The sequence below is a fragment of the Vitis vinifera genome, chromosome 9 (assembly GCF_030704535.1).
Source record: "Vitis vinifera cultivar Pinot Noir 40024 chromosome 9, ASM3070453v1".
Taxonomy (NCBI): Eukaryota; Viridiplantae; Streptophyta; class Magnoliopsida; order Vitales; family Vitaceae; genus Vitis; species Vitis vinifera.
The window spans coordinates 214,229-231,322 of NC_081813.1; the positions used below are offsets into that span (position 1 = coordinate 214,229).

At 36.8% G+C, this 17,094-nt stretch overlaps 2 protein-coding genes across 2 annotated transcripts; both read right to left on the minus strand.

Annotated features, from left to right (window-relative positions):
- Window positions 1–270: 270 nt before the first annotated feature.
- On the minus strand, window positions 271–5,516 carry LOC100254979 (O-fucosyltransferase 36). Its single transcript, XM_002264051.4, has 3 exons — window positions 3,918–5,516; window positions 3,347–3,596; window positions 271–1,169 (listed from the first exon to the last, which is right to left on the minus strand). Exons 1-3 carry the CDS (start codon window positions 5,168–5,170, stop codon window positions 993–995), a joined length of 1,680 nt encoding a protein of 559 aa, XP_002264087.1. The 5' UTR covers window positions 5,171–5,516; the 3' UTR covers window positions 271–992.
- A 1,002-nt stretch (window positions 5,517–6,518) lies between these two features.
- On the minus strand, window positions 6,519–14,211 carry LOC100241217 (uncharacterized). Its single transcript, XM_002270935.5, has 7 exons — window positions 13,996–14,211; window positions 12,641–13,069; window positions 12,466–12,518; window positions 11,924–11,961; window positions 8,952–9,270; window positions 7,873–8,186; window positions 6,519–7,436 (listed from the first exon to the last, which is right to left on the minus strand). The coding sequence occupies exons 1-7, from the start codon at window positions 14,006–14,008 to the stop codon at window positions 6,842–6,844; spliced, it is 1,761 nt and encodes a 586-aa protein (XP_002270971.2). The 5' UTR covers window positions 14,009–14,211; the 3' UTR covers window positions 6,519–6,841.
- Between the last annotated feature and the right edge of the window lie 2,883 nt (window positions 14,212–17,094).

Sequence of the window (17,094 nt, forward strand, 5' to 3'; positions counted from 1 at the left end):
ATCTCCAACGTCCAAATCAATCTTATGAAATACGAAACAATGACATCACGTAGTGTACTTCCGTCACCACCACCAATCAAGTGGTACAAATATCATCATTCGTATCCTTATTTACCTTACATATATTCAATGATATGGTTTAAATCTTTTGTTTGGTGGATATTACTATGAAATCTAAACATTTTTCAAAACACATACATGACAATGATAAACATCTAATTAATGATCCATTTTCGATAGATATAAAAAAAAAATGCAAATACATTTCGATTAATTTAAAGTTCAGGATCTAATTTCCATTTATTCATATCAATAAATTGAGTGGAGCATGATTAATATTACAAAAAAAGAGTGATGAGGTATCCACCCAACTTGTGAGCTGTTAATTTGTACAATCAAATTTAAACTATTAAACGAAAGCATAAGGAAATGGGACCATTTCGATACCATACCATAGAATTACCCTCTGTTACAAACACTTAAAAAAGAGTACTTCTCTAATCCCATTTCCAAAGACATCGATAAAGCCTTATATACGTGTGGCTAGTGGCTCATATGTTTTTACAAAAGCATCTTCCCTGCACCGAGCTGCAGTTCGTTCATGCACAATTTGCCATTACAATACTCCTTCCCAATGGGCCCTCTTGTCTTTACCTTCACAACATAACAATTCCAAAAGTTGTTTCTCAAAAGTGAGCATCAGTTGATTTACATCACAAATAATTCCTTGCCTGAATTCACTAGCACCAGGTGCATAAAAAATATGACTGACAAAACATGCCTTAAAAAATAAAAAAAGGTGTATGAAAGAAAATTTGGGAAAAAGGCATATGCTATATCATACACTACTAATACATGTTGATGGCAATCTGAGCAACTCAACCATTTGGAAATCCAATCATCCTGCTGAACTAACAGAATGAATGCGTACCAAGTGAAGGCAGCCAAATTCACCTAACACAAAATATCACCAATCTCTCTATTGTTTGTCTTCACTCATTGTCTGCTATGAAGTTTGGCTGTTCACCTTGGCAGAGATACTCATCACAGTGTGATGCAGATCCCCAGCCCCTCCGGAGCCGCAGAATGTCTTCTGTGAAAGTGGAACCAGGGGCTCCAATGAACACACTAGCCATAGCACAAATTGTCTTATCCAGCATGGCTTCCACCTGCAATATAACAAAATTACCAAAATTATAAGAATAATAACCAATAAATTCTCAAATTTTCTTAAAAATATTTTTGCCAAAAGCCAAACGACAACATTTATGCTTGTTAATAATGCAACACAACCACTGTTTTTCATACACAGGCCTGATCAGACTTTTGAAGGGGATACTTTTTGATCCCATTCCAACAGATTTAATTTTGGTTCATGGCTCAAATTTCAATCTTCACTTTCCACTGATAAAGCCAACCAATCTCACCTTTTTAAACTTTAACCGTGTGTGTACCTGAGTGACCTTGAGTCATTGTCTTAATATATGAGGGTGACACTGTAGCATTATCTTATTCAAATTGGAGAAAGGAAATCAAGCAAACGAAGAAACCCTAGCCCAAAAAGAACATTAAGTGGCAAGAGAAGATATGATGGCAAAGGATTTGGCAGAAGTTCTGGGACTACTACATAGAGCTGAATTGAGAAATAGGATTCATGCAGCCAAAAGATTCAGGTAGCCAAGTTCAAAATATTTGGAAGGTCTTTAACAGCTACAAATTTAGCTATGAAGATCTAACCTTAACTAGCTTCAAATGTTCCTTACATTATATGATAATGTAAGACACTTCTCCCCACTGTCAATTTTGTTTCGATAGGCAAACGGGAAAACATGTATTAAAGGCCCCTCAAAAGAGACATAACAAAGCACACATGTAGTATACAAAAAAACACCTAGTAGCGATGAGGGAAAAGAACAAAAAGCCTCCCTTCCATACTGCCAATTCATAGATTGGACATTTTTAAAACACATCCATTCCCACCTGTTTCTAGAACTGGTTAAGACACTTACCAAAGTGTCCAACTCAATTTTCATCAAAAAATATGTTGGAGGACAAGCATATTTACAAAAGACTCCTATAGTGACATTGTATCATGCACTTCTAAATGTTACTTTGAATATCTCTTCCAAAACCACCATTCTCCTTAGGATTTCAGCCAAATGAAGATCTGTGTTCCCTAAACTTTGTTGATCATAGCTAAAGAAGTGTCGAGTCATGGCTTTAATGAGGAATTTCAAGGTGTCCTAGATAGTTTTTACGCATCTAAGGGGCGTCAAAGAGACCCAATTTTATATCCAGTAACTCCATAATTCACTCATTTTTATATATGGAAGTAGTACAAGGACCATCTCTAACTTTATGAAGATATCCATGACTACTGAAAATCCTTGGCCCAATTGGCAAATGTAGAGAAACATAATTCCATTACTCTTCTAAGAAATGCCATGTTTGGACTCAAATTATCCAACGGCTACTGGTTTTTATCAGAAAATGTTTTCCATTAAATATTTGGGTGCTCCTCCCTATGTGGGTAAAGCTTCTAAAGCCACAATTTCTTTTTCTTTTTTTTCCTAATGCCATTGGCAACACAGCAGAAGGATGGAACAGATAATTATTAAATTGAAGTGGTAAGTTGTTGAAACATGTTTCAACAGCAGCCTCAGTTCATATTTTTCGATCTTAACAATTCTCAACTATGTTAAAGGTTCTGCAACGATCATTTTATCAAATGTCCATAATAAGACTCCCCTTCATCCACAATTCTGACATCTTACTAATTTCTTTTCAAAAATTTAGTTTGAAAATATGTTCTAGCAAACAAAGCTTGGATTGTTTAACATGCATTGGAGATCAAATTTCAATGGAGCAATTGCAAACCGAAAAGGATCTGCACTTTTGCACAGATGAACACAGGACTGGGCTCAATGTGGACAAACACTTCTTCTCCCAAGAAGAATTTCATGAGTTAGGGATTTAGATACCCAAGCCAATGTTCTTCCAAAAGACATGGCAGCTAAAAGGACATTACCAGATGTGATGATGGTGCTTCATCCCTCACATGCTTTTTGGTAGGACCATGAAGATTTCTCCTTCAAAATCCACACCTAAACACTAACATGGCCTCCATGTACCATATATCCCACAGACTAATCTTTTGGATAGGCCTCAAGAGATTGCATATCACATGGCAATTCCTTTGGCAAAACCAACAAATTCAGGGTTAAACCCATTGGTGGCATAATTTTGGAATGACCAGTTGAAACTTCCAAGAGTGGAATGATTGCCAATATCCAGGTAACTATGCTTGAAAGTATAAGATGAAAGAAAAAAGAAAGCACGGTCTGACCTGAGAATCTCCATCAAGGCCATGTCTGTAGAGCAAAGCATCCCATTTTTCTGCTGAATTACGGGTTGGTCGCTTAATGAGTGGCACAAGCTTCCCATTCAGGACAACCAGAGACTGCAGTAAACCAGTTTCACTTTCAGCAGCATCTGTGGAAAGATAGATGACTGGTGTATCAGCCCTCTCAACCACACGACTAATGCAGTCTGCAGCTTGGGGAATGGGGAAAAAGCAACTTGGTTCTTTAGCATTACTGACAAAATAAGCAAGAATGTTAGAGATAAATTTTGATGGCAAAGTTCTGTTCAAAAGTTCACCAACTCAGACACTATACACTCTCTGTGCCCCACTTTGCACTACTTAGTAGATAAATTTAGAAATTCCCATCATGAGAACTGAAAAAAAAAATGGAAATTGAACTTCAACTCTCAAAGGCTAAACTATTTAATACAAAATCAGCAATGCAATTCATGTATTGTTACGACAACCATGCTTCCATGCTGTCAAACATAAAATAATAAAAACATGTTCTTCAGAAATTAAAGCAAGAAAGTAAAGCCAACGAAAAGCATACCAAAACTTCAGAAACCCATGTCGTCGAAAATGGAGAGCAGTAAAACTCTTCCCCAAGAATGTTTGAACAAAACGTTGGGCAGTGAGCATAATGAGACGACTTGGTTCAATCAGAGTCTGACATTTGTGAGCAAGGGGACCACCCGGTTGCATGACCCACTCTTCCTCCACATTAGCATAAAAAACATCACCAATAGCAATAACATCATCATTCGAAGAAAATTTAGCCTGGACATCCTGGGCTGTCCTTTTCTTTGGCTTTTTGATATCCTCAGCCCAAGCAGGTTCAAGCTTACCCATTGAAATTCCCAATGACTTCAGCTTCTTAACATGGTCATCGTCCACATAGCAAGGCAGTGGCAGTGAGAAATAGCATATAACCCTGTCTATGTGTAAGTGATTCTTTTTAGATTCGGTAAACTCTTCAAATGTGACTACCACTTTTCTTCCCAAACAATTATTTATATGTTCAATATCAAGTACCCGATTGTATTGATAATCAAATTTGGAGCTGGGAATAACTAAAATGCGGTTGAGGAGGGCTGCAAAGAACATGTGTTTTTCTAAACAAATCAAGTGGTTGGACATCTGCCCAGACAAGCATATTGCAAACAGATACTTATCAGATCTCGGCTTCCATTCTATGGTTGGCCTCTGGGACATATTCTGATTAACCTTTGGACACCTATTAAAACTGTAAGCCCCGAAATTGAGATCCCCGTTGTCGTCCACCAATTCGGACAGGTTCCCAGATGGATGAGACGACAAGAGGACTTGCTGAATCTCTTTATTCAACGAAATCTGCTTCAGCAGAGCAGATTTAAAATCGGCAGAGGAGAGAAGAACCTGCCGTGTAGAGAAATCAAGAGTGGAATTGGAAGAATTAGAAGGAATGGGCGCGGAATCAGCAAATGCAGTATGGTTCCAAAGAGAGAAGAGACTCAACTGCTGCTGCCTCAACAAATACAAAGCTCGCAATTCGGATTCCCTCATACGATCAGTGGGAGAATCGGCTTTAACGATGGAAATACTGGTGGTAAATAAGTTTCGAACATCTGTGGTGAAATAAATGAGGAGGATGAAGAGAGGGGGGAAGATGGCGAAGAGGTACCTCTTATTGAAGGAGAAACGATGAGCAGAAAGTCTAGACTTGAAATCCTCGATCTGGAAGCCGGATCGATGAGGGAGCTTCCGCTCATTTTCGTCGATTAGGTTTTGTCGATCCTCCTCATCGTCGGAAGATTCTCTCTCCATTTCGAAACGCAATGCCCAAATGCCCAAAGGCCCAATTCAATTTCAAAGAATGGTGAGTGAGTTCATGTATGTATTTAGAAAATCAAAGAGGAAAGTGGTAGAGAGCGATGATGAAGATGTGGGCCGTAGGGGGGGAGGGAAGGTGGAGGTGGGGTTAGGATTGGATGGAATTCTGGACTTAGAATCAGATTCAAGTTGAGATTTGTAACGGGGAGGGTGGCAGGGGGCTTCGGAAGCAAGGAATGAAAGGAGTTGGCGATGTCGGTGGGTGATAGTGAAAACTGAAACCCCATCCACCACCACTCCTACTACAAGACGTTTCAACCATTGGCCGTTGCCCGTCCCGACTCCGCTTCTTTTATATTGATTAATTAATTAATTAATTTTAGAAGATAAATAAGAAAATTTTACTCTATTTTTTTATTAAAAAGATAAAGTGCAGGAACTTTTTTGTACATTGGATTTTTTTTATAGGTTTAAATTTTTTTATTTTTTTATTATTTATTTTCATATCAAAAAGTTATTTCTTAGAAAATATATATATATATATATATAACTTTTATATAAAATAATGTCTAATATATATATATAGTTTGACCTGTTCATGACTTTGCGTGATAACCTCGAGCATCTCCTAAAAACTAGATTTTTTTATTTTTAGCATTTAAGTTCTTTACAAAAAATCACATACAACACATATTCAATATATGAGGCGAATAATATAATATTATAATAAAATAATTATTATCATGATAATATTAATAGTATAAGCAATAACATAAAAATTTTCAAATGTAACCCTTTTCAATAATTTTCGCTAGATAAAAACAAGCCAAGCACCCAAATGATGACAGAGCGCCACGTCTACAACAAAGAGGCCACGTAGGTGCGGTCCATGCTTCCACTCCCGATATAGAAAGAAAGGATTGCTCTTCCCCATCATTCCGCTTTGAACCTTCTTCAAAAATGCAGGCGAGTCTCAACTGCTAATCTTCATCTAACTCTCTACTTTTGGTTTTGTCTTTATTCCAGAAGGAGGAAGTGGAGATGGAGATCAACTGAGGGAAAGAAAAGAAGGAAAAGAAAAGGGAAGAAATTGGGAAGACTGTGGAATCCCAATTCCTAACTCAACCACCCCCAAGAGTCTGATTCTCCCACTAAATGATCAGTGATCACCACCATAACCTGCATGTAGAATTGTTCTATCACTACTTACTATGACTTCGATTATGAGGGCCCTTGTATGAAAAACACTATTTCAAGCCAGAAGTTCACTTCTTTCACCAGTTCATTGTATGTGCCATCCGCCAAGTTAATATAAAAATGTGGCAATATTGAGGAGTTCGGATGAAACAAAGAACTAACCCAGTTCAAAATTCAAATAAAATAGCATGTACAAGAGCAATATCAGTAGATTCAGGACTATTAATGTTGCCAGAACTGTTATTTGATCAAAATTCTTGTAAACATATTATATAACAAGAAACATAATCGGCCATAGACATGAACCTCACCAGACAAGAAGAGGATGAAAGAAATCAACTTTGATGTGCCAAGACTGGGAGGCTATTCAGTTTGAAACAGCTATGATCAAGAATTGCATTATGTGGACTACACTTTAAAAGCTGAGATAAAATTTAGCTTCAGTGTTCCTTGAACCGACTCTCTCTCCTAATCCTCTTCTGCCACTTCGACGAGCCGCCCGCGAACCCATTTCTTAGTTGTAGTTACTGAATTAGCAGGTGCTGCCTCTTTTCTGGGTTTAAGTTTGCTTCCATTGGGTAGTGGGTTGTCTTCCCGTTCGACATTTAGATTTGGTAGTTGATCCAGCGGCTTTGTTGAACCTATTAGACTGTCCAAATCCAGAGGGGACAAACCATACCCACTGGAGCTTGTTGAGAGAAGCTCCATGTCGCCATTCAGTAGATCCTGCCAGGTGAACTTACCAAAATCAAAGCCCTCATTGTCATTTTTACTTGATACCAGGGTTTTAGTCCCATTTACTTTTCTTTGATCTGCTTGGTTCAGGCCTTCAATTCCCGCATCCATTTCCTTCTCAACATGGTTTACTGGTACAGCTGAGGAAAATGAAGGGTCTCTGCTGTTCTCATGGGAGGAGATCTGCCCTGCTTCTATGGATTCAATTGATTGAATTGCTTCAGCTATAAGCTTCTTGGTTTCCATGAGGGAAGCGTGAGCAAGAGGACTCCTTGTTGCTGCTACCTCAAGTGCCTTTGCTGCCTTCTCAGCTTCAGCAATTAATAGCCTGCAGAATATCATTGATACACAAAAACAAAGCTGCTTGGTGACCCGTGAAGTAGCTTATAAAACTAGCCTAATGTGCCAGTGGGGAATCGATAGCATCAAAAGAAAGATAGAAGCTCTGGGAAATTGAATAGGTCTATTTTGCCCAGCATTTCCTACAAAAGAAGACACTAAAGTTCCAGTGCTTGGGTAATCCTGGAAGAGTCATAAGTGTGCTGAAGATTGCACTCTGCCATCACATTTTTATAATTAAGAATCCATGACAGAGTTGCAAATGTCAAGTGAGCTTAACTTTTTAATACCAATGGAATCAGCACATCCGTGCATCTACAGCCTGAAATAATGTCTAGGGGGTGTTGCATTGTCAATTTGATGGTGCAGGGCAGTTTTCTATTCATTTTTAACCCATGGATGAAAGTGAACGTAAACAAACTTACCTTGCTCGTTCAATAGCTTCGGTCTTCTTGGTTTCAGCAGCTACCCTCTGAGCTCTAATATTCTTTATCATCTCTAATTTGGAATTTGCCAAAGGATCCTTATACATCGGTGAATTACTTTTCTTCAACCTGGTTTTCTGATTTTGGCTTTTAGTTTCACTCCCAGCAGAATCAAGTATATGACTAGTTGTTTTATTCGCAGGACTCCTTGTGGACTGTGTGTCACCACTTGGCCTTCTCCTTGGCTTTCTTGGAGCTCCTTCTGGTATTCCATGATATTTAGCCAGGGCAGAGCAGACCCGTTCACGGTAGGCCTAGTAGGAGAAGAAAAGTACATTTTCAACAAACAATGGTTAGGCACAATGCCATGAAATATGCGGTAAAATTAGAAAGACCGAATTGAAAATACTCAGTATCAGCTTGAAACAAGTGAGGAAGAATTCGGTCCTGAGGGACTTTAGTCTAGCATAAAATTAGATATTCTTCACAACAACCAGTTGACTGCAGATATAGGACACTAAGGGCGGAAAAATGAATCAGGTCCTCAATTTTAGGTTGAAAAAGGAGCATAACAAGCACATTTGTATATTTGTTATGTTCAAAAGCTGGGCCAAATTTTGGATAGGATTATTCTGTTCTAACCTGTTTTTACAGGTTGGATTCTATTGAGCTAGAAAATAGCACGAGTACAAAATCTTCGGGATATACAAGAGGGAAGGGTATTATGCCTTATCATCATGTTCAGACCATAATGTGGTCAAAGAACCCTTGTATGACTAAAAAATTTGGTCTCCAAGGATAAGATATTCAGGCCTTGACTCTCCACTGATAAATCCAAGGAACCTAATTATCCATGACCAATAATATGATCCACCAATGGCATTGAGGTGTTAATGAAAGATTATGCATCCATTAGTTGATAGAAAAACAATTTCCTAGTATTCTATCAGGCTACTCCCTGTAATAGTTTGATTTTCTATGGAAGACCTATAGGGATAGCAGCTATGATCATCATGAAACAACCCACATTCTGCTAGAGAATTTTCAAGACTGTTCAAAATGTCATGATAAGTTCTTACAGGATCAGACCATTTGGCAGAAATGGCCTCTGAAATTTTCCTCCTTTGCTCAGGGGACTTAGGTGCTCTCTTGCTACCCTTTGGTCTAGGCATCCTTTTTCTTTCTTCTACACTCTCTAACCACTCCCGCTCAAGCTGTTCATCCAAGATATCGTAGGAATCCCACTGAAGCTCTTCCTCACCAGCATAGCCTCTTCTAGAAGCTTCTGCAATCAAGCTCTGCCACTCAAAATAGCAGGTTTCCTGCAGCATCCGCTTCTCACGGCGTCTCTGCCATCCCATTCGCACTCCAACCCCAATTTTAACCCTTGTCTCTTCGCTGCAAAATCCATTAAAACAAGTCAGTAAAAAATGTGTGGTGGAATACAGGGAAAAAACATAAATCAAAATTTCAAAACTCAAACCTCCAGAACTTAATGAAGAACCTAGTACAAGCCAGTTTGGGAGGTATCAAGAAGCTGAGTTCTAGTTTTCCATATTTCAATAGCTCAAATTTGAACAAAAAGAAAAAATAACAAACTTAAAAGGAATAAAGAAATACCATTGTAGGCTCCAGTAACCAATCCTGACCCAACACATGGATCAATTAAATTAAGCTATGCAGGCAAGAGTATTACGTGCCACAGTCAGGCACCCATGTGGTGATGTCACCTGTGAAACTGAAAAAAGAGGGGTTCTAGACCATCCTATGCTAAGTGACCATAACCTTGGCATGGATGCTAACAGCTCAGGTGGATGCCCATAACAACAGAAGCTGCCATTCTGGTGGTTACCCAAGAGACCCCTTTCTTGAAGGCCCATTTTTAGGCACCCAAGATACAGTGCCTGATGCTTATTTTCTTGTCCAAGTTGGAAACAGGTGCTAGGGAGTACAAAAGTTGGACTTGTGCCTTACAGGTGGGGCAAACCACCCACCACCAAGTCTTCTTGGAAAGGTTTGAGGGCCTTAACTTGGTGGCTATGGATGGAAGATTCAAAGTCACAGCTGGACAGAAACAAAAAGTCAGGCATTTACATCACCAGCACCTGAGAGGAAAAGAGACCTGCCTCTGTCATAGAATAGTTATCAGTCCCAATCAGGTCTGAACACCAAAAGGCCTGAACAAGTATCATCTATGACAAAACATGAAGTCCAGGATTTTCTGAATCCTGAGGCCTGAATATGGCAAAGCCAGGGCCCCAAGCACCTTACATTCTCTTGACCTCCATTACTTTAGACAAGGCTCTTGACCTCCATTACTTTATACAAGGCTCAACTGGCCACCAGTTAAGGGGTTCAAACACCATAAGCTATAGCACAAGGTCCTAAGTTCTAAGAATTCTTTTTTTTTTGATTGGCAAACACACAAAGAAGCATATATTAGCAAGGAGCCCCAAAAACAGGCCCAAAAGCATACAGGGAGTATACAAGAGGCGCCCGAGGGCACAAAAAGAAGCAGAAATACAATACCAGCCCTCACCTAGCACCTAGCCAATCAAAAAAACCGAATAAAGAGAGAGAACCTTCATTTACAACTGGTTTAGACCACACCCAAAGATTACAAACAAAAGAATTTTTCAACCTATTCAACGATAGCTCCTCATTGTCAAAGGCAATCCTATTTCTTTCCTTCCACACCGCCCAAAAGATACACGAAGGGGCAGCCTTCCACACCTTTCTGCGCTTCTTGCCCATATTAAATCCACTCCACCCACAAAGGGTATCTCTAACCGAATAAGGCAGGACCCAAGAAACACCAAAAAGAGTAAATAATAATTCCCATAACACTCTAGCCTTGGAGCACTGAATAAGAATATGATCAATAGATTCTTCTTCCTCACCGCAAAGAAAGCATCTGTTGGCTAAACACCGACCCCTCTTTTTGAGTTGATCCAAAGTTAACACCTTACCCCAAAAAGCTTCCCAAGCAAAAAAACCCACCTTAGTAGGCACACAAGGATTCCATATAATATTGATAGGGAATTGAACACCTCTTCTTGAATCTAAAATGCTATAAAGAGATTTAACTGAGAAAATCCCATCCTTTGTCTCTTTCCACAACAAACAATCTTCCGCAAGAGGATTAAGCCTCCTCCCCCGAATTATCACAAGTAATCTCTCCACCTCCTCCACCTCCCAATCATTAAAGGGCCTAGAGAATCTTGGACTCCAAACCCCTTCACCTCCAGAATGGTCCCACATCTCCTCTATCCAAGCCTCTTTATAAGATGCAAAGGCATACAAAGAAGGGAATGAATTACAGAGAGTGGAGTTCCCACACCAATTATCTTTCCAAAATTTCACCCTTCTACCATTCCCCACAGAGAAACCCACCCTGTTTTGCAAAAGAGCACCTTCCTTCCTTATATCCTTCCAAAAACCAACTCCAAAGCCCTCCCTGACCTCTTTAGAGTACCACCCCCCATCTTCCTCCCCGAACTTCCTACTAATGACACGCCTCCATAGATTATCCCTTTCATTCGCAAAGCGCCAATTCCATTTACAAAGAAGGGCCCTATTGAGAATAGACAAACGTCTAACTCCCAAACCACCCTTACTCTTATCCAAACACACTGTATCCCATTTTACTAGGTTCTAAGAATTCTAAACCCACACTTGGAAGTCTCTAAGATCCTTAGAGTGTTCCAAGGATCCCAACCCTCAAGACCCCCTGCTTCATTCATTTTATAACTCCTTTATAAGCCTACTCACTTCTATCTCTGAGTTGTACATCTCACCATCTACATGATTAAACTCCTCTACATGAGAACCTACCATAGACAGTTCAATTGGTTCACGTCCTCTTTCATGGCTTTATAGGGCAAGCCACTGAAGATTACATGAAAAATATCATATACTTCATTACAAGGCAAAACTATAAAAGCAAGAACTTTAGAATGATAGCTACTGGAAATTTGACGTTCAGACTATAATACTTGAGACATTCATTTAACAAATCCAAGAGAACAAAGATGGAAGGCACAGGACCCACCTCTGAGCATGTCCCAGGTTAACCAACTTCATCTTAACCTGCATGGCAAAATTTTGTTAAAAGAAATAAACAATCCAATCAGATTCTAATGAAAACAATTAAATCATGACAACCCTTGTCTCCTCTTCATCAAATACATAATCTGTTGGTTACCTCATAATTCTAAAGCATCACAGATTCACTTCACCTATTGAATTGGTTGATTAAAAGGGAAGGATCTAAGGTGACTGCAAACTGAACAAGTTGACACAGTTGTTTCAAATTTAGGCGAAACTGAAAGTGCTTTTATCCTATGGAGAAAGTGACCTTTATATTATTGCATGCCTGTCCAACTATGAACAAAGACATATTTCAAATGGCATACAGTAACTGAATGTTTTTTTCCATCAGTTTGTGTGTGCCACATAAGGAATAAATGGGGGCTTAAGCAAAAGCCTGATATGAACCTCAAGAAGTGGCTCTAGTTATGAAATTGAGTTTATCCTCTACTTCATCAAGGTTATACCAAGGAAATGTGTAAAATAATTCTTACATGACATCACCTTAGGATCCTGCATGGCAAGCTTAGTTCTCTCTCTGATCCGCTGAAGGGTTTCTGCACAAAATTAAAGAAATATATATTTTTTTTATAGGTTGCACAAAATTAAAGATATTTAAATTTACAATGCAACACTATTGCGAATAGAGTGATAAATAGTTCAACCAGTACTCAGTTACCTGCGCTGTGCTTCTTTCCTTTGTTCCATGGTGTGTTTCCTTTATTTGCTTTAGAAATCCTCATTCGTCTCAACCTTTCTCTTTCGTCCAGTTCAGAGTACTCTTCACTTGAGGACTGAATTGGATTACCTGGGGGTCTTGAATCAACACCCAAGGGTAAATTGTTGTAACCTTTTTGCCCATCTTCACCCTGAACTGAGCACTTGGCTTCAAGAGTAGCAACTGCCTTGATCAGGAATTTGCCCCACCGCGCCTCAAGATGCCCAACATTGAAGTCCACTTTTTTGGGGATCTGGAAGGGTTTCCATGCAGAGGCCAACCTCTTCTCAGGTCCAGAGGCAAATTTACCTGATACCTTACCATGAATGAGGGTTTGAGCACTCAGTGTAACTAAATGATTTTGGAAAGAAGGCTGTGCTGTAGCAATATCTGCCAAACAAATAGCAACACAAGAAAGATGTCCTCAGTAATTATCAACATGGGACTCCTAAGACCACAAATTTTTCTTCCAAAAAAATCTATGTTATTTCCGTCATATTTTCTGCTAAGAGTTCCATGTAAATGATACAATTTTTTTTTTCTCTTCCACATTTTAATGCTGCTTTTACGTATATCCAAATTTACTTCAAAATCTTATGTTATTTCCATTGTGTGTTGAGGCCTATTTTGGCACTTCAGGCACAATATCAAAAAGTACTAGGCAAAGGGAAAAAAATGCTAAGAAAAATAAAATTTCCTGAATGATTTACCATAAAAAAAAATGGTAAAAGAAAATTAAAATTAGTTACAAAAGTTTATAGATTTTCAAATTATTTTTTAATACTTATATTAAAAAGAAAAAAGAGAAAAAAAAAAAAAAAGTAAAATGCATGTAAAGAAACATATAATTTAATGCTTTTTCTTTCCTATTTTCATTCCTAGCATTGTCCCCCAAATTTTCTGCAACCAAACATAACCTTCGAGTTTTTATCCAAACGATGCATTTCAATCTTGGCTAGAATGCTTTCATACCAAAAAAACACCAATACCGAAAATTTTCCGCTGGAAACCACCAAAACAAATCGAAATTCTTATAACTTCAGCAGAACTACTGCTCCTTTTTCAAAAAAGGAAAAGGGGAGAAATAAAATATTTAAAACTTGTGCATTACAGATACATTAAAAAACCTAGAACTTGCATAGAGCTACCCAACGAAATAGCCAAGTAAATTTGAGAAGGCGCGCCCAGAAGCAAAATGCCCACAAAACCCTTATGCGCGGGTCTGCTGTGTGAAGGAGCAATTGAGCTCCAATCACCAAATTTTCACATTTTTAGCAGATTGAAATCGCGAAGAAATAGAAAGAAGAGGCGTGTACCTAATAAAGGCATGGATGGGGAGGTGTCATTCAGTGAAATGCTTCAGATGGAGATAGAGAATGGTGCCATAGAAGTAGGAGTGGGATGGAGAAAGAGGCGAGTAGATGAAGCGAAGCAGCGAGAGGAGAAGAGGCCGCCCAGAAAGAGAGAGCACAGTGAGAGCCACACACACTACTGTCCAAAATGCTGTAAACGCTGGATAACGAAATTACATTCAAGCTCCAAGACTAGAGCTTCCCAAATAGGCTCACTCTTGGGCTAAGATATTTTAAGCCCATTCTGTTAGGCTTCTCCACCGTGGCTAAGCCCACTAAGCCGAGTCCGATTGATAAGGTTTTGAAAACGGTTTTGTATGTCCCGCTTGACAAACAACTATAGGAATGATTAAAAATAAATCACTTTATTTATTTTTAAAACATATTTAAAAATATGGAAAAAGGGCGAGGAGCATTTTAAATTCTTAAATAGATGTCATCGTAGGAGAGTTGTAAAATACTATTTTATTTTTTTTTTGAAAATATTTTCACAATACTTGACAAAAACAAATCTAAAAATCTATTCTTGAGAAATGTTGTAATTATATATATATATTTTTTTCATTTTTATAAATAATCATATTTTAATAAAAAAAAATTAAAATATTTTCTCCAAATACCCACTTTGAAAGTGCTTTTTTGAAATGAAATTAAAATCTAATGCTATGTTTGGTTCCCGGAAAATTTGAGGGAAAATGCGAGGGAAAGAAAATGCAAAGGAAAAGTAGAATGAAAGAAAAAATGAAGGAAAATAAAAAAATAGATTAAAAGTTGATAAATTATTTTTTTTGTTACTTCAAATTCATTTTATTTATTTTAACTCATCAATATAAAGATTAAATAATTTAAAAATACATAAGTTTTTAATTAGTTTTAATTATATTTGATTTTCTTTGATATTTTTCATAGGACAACCAAACATGAGAAAATCATTTTCCTTAGCATTTTTTTTCTTTCCTTTGTACTTTCCGGGAACCAAACATAGTAAATGTTATTGATTTATGGGAAAATTACACAAGAATAGTAATTAATTTATTTTTGTAATAATTTCATAGCAAGTTTGATGGGCAATGGCTTCACTGGAGGTTTCAAGATCCAGGATGGTCTAACATATGAATACTAGTGAATTTTATAATGAGATTTAAAAAAATAATGCATGCAAGTTAATGAAATGATACTTAAACCAATTTAAAATGATTTTTATTTAAAATTAACACATAATAAAACATGTCGGGTTATGATTATCAATTATTAGACTGGATGCTCCATGCTGCCCACACGCTACAATAAAAAATTAAAAATAATAATAATTTTAAATTTTAAAAATAAAAAATGGAGACGTCTACTTTTGTCAAAAGTTCAAAACTCAAAAGTCAAGCATTTGAACGGCCTGGGCCCTGGTAGCCTCCCGTGAATACCGAATATAGTACTTGACGAAATTCATCAATTTGTAAAACTCAAAATAAGGGATTTTGAAAAATCAAGAATAGTCATTTTTAAAAATACAATAATTCAAAAAATACTTTTAAATATATGATAGTTAGAAATTATATTTTGAGGCAATTTGGAATTTTGGAGACTACTTCCCATTGAAATTGTTTTTCTAAAAAAGAATGAAACAACTTTAAATATTCAAAAAATGATCATTTTTCCAAAATCCATCAAAATAATGTCCAAAAGAATACATCTTATTTAGCTAAAATGATAGAATTCATATTTGAAAATTTGCTAAAGAAAAAATTAATTTTCTCATATTTGAAAAATAAAAAAAATCAAATAATAAAATACTTTTCTTTTCTTTTTTCCTTTTTAATAAAAATATAAGTAAAATTTAGAGCAACTTATAAATATAATTTTATTTTTAGGAAAAAAAATTATAATTTCTCTTTCAATTTTCATTATTTTTTCACTATATATTTCATTATTTATTTATTTATTTTTTTAGTAATTTATATATATATATATATATATATATATATGTATATAAGTTAGATAATATTAAGATCAGAACAAAGTAATGCTTGTTGGATAAGAATAAACATGATAATTTTGATTCCACTTAAGCTTTCTTTCCCAAACCATTAATTTAATCCTCACTAGGCCCCTCCTTGTACAAATTAAAACAAAATTTATAGTGAAGTGGGGAATTATTAATTGGTGAATTATGAGTTTTTTAATGAACTTTGATTTTGTTAGAATTTTGGGAAAGATAGAAACTCTCTCTCATTCATTGTTTTTAATAATTTAATAAAGTATTTTATGCTTATTCAACCATTTTTTTTTAATAAGAGTGAAAAAATATTTCATATTTAATAGTAATTTTATGTTCAACTAAATTTTATAATAATGTTTTAAAATTTTGACTTTTAACACCATGTTAAAACCAAAAACAAATGTTTACAAAATAAAAATAAAAATAAAAGTTTTTTTATCTTAAAAATAGAAAATGAGATATTTTTAAAGATTTTTTAGAATTATTTTTATTTATCTTTTTAGAATTATTTTAAATATTAATTATATAAATATGAAAAGGCACTAAAAGTAAACTATTTTTTTTAGAAGTACTTTGAAAGCATTTCCCGCTTAAAGCTCAAGGATTGGTTCAATACTTCCATCACAAGATTCACAACCACGGCGCCAACAGACAAAGGCGTCCCCGGATCTTCCCTTTCGGCTGGTCTCTGGACTATAGACAGTAGATCCCTAATCCCTATCCAACCTTGTTTTTCATGTGAATTATGTTGATGGTAGGGTAGAGACTCAGCCTCAGCCTCCGATGGCTACAATGGTTGGGTGGGTGGCAGGTTGGCTGACTATTGACTTATGGAGCCACGAATCTAGGAAGAAAGGGCGGTGGGCGCGCGTGAACCCTTTTCCTTTGAATTTTCAAAGTCAGTTATGAACGGCCCCCTCTGTTCACATCTATGGTCTGATTCACAGAACCCTCCCCTCCCCCCTCCTGTGGGCACAATGACAAGGAAATATCATCATTTTGTCTTAAACGATATACCCTTCACTTGCCTGTAAAACCCAGAATGATATTTTATGATTGCATTTGCATCT

Excerpts from the sequence above, each read along its gene's own strand:
- LOC100241217 (XM_002270935.5), bottom strand. Across the intron at positions 12,519-12,640 it reads AGGAAAGAAGCACAGCGCAG|AAACCCTTCAGCGGATCAGA; the intron begins GTAACTGAGTAC and ends AATTTTGTGCAG. Across the intron at positions 7,437-7,872 it reads GAAGCTATTGAACGAGCAAG|GCTATTAATTGCTGAAGCTG; the intron begins GTAAGTTTGTTT and ends GATATTCTGCAG.
- LOC100254979 (XM_002264051.4), bottom strand. The coding sequence starts at position 5,170 with ATGGAGAGAGAATCTTCCGACGATGAGGAGGATCGACAAAACCTAATC. Across the intron at positions 3,597-3,917 it reads CATGGGTTTCTGAAGTTTTG|TAATGCTAAAGAACCAAGTT; the intron begins GTATGCTTTTCG and ends TTATTTTGTCAG. Across the intron at positions 1,170-3,346 it reads GCCTTGATGGAGATTCTCAG|GTGGAAGCCATGCTGGATAA; the intron begins GTCAGACCGTGC and ends GTTATATTGCAG.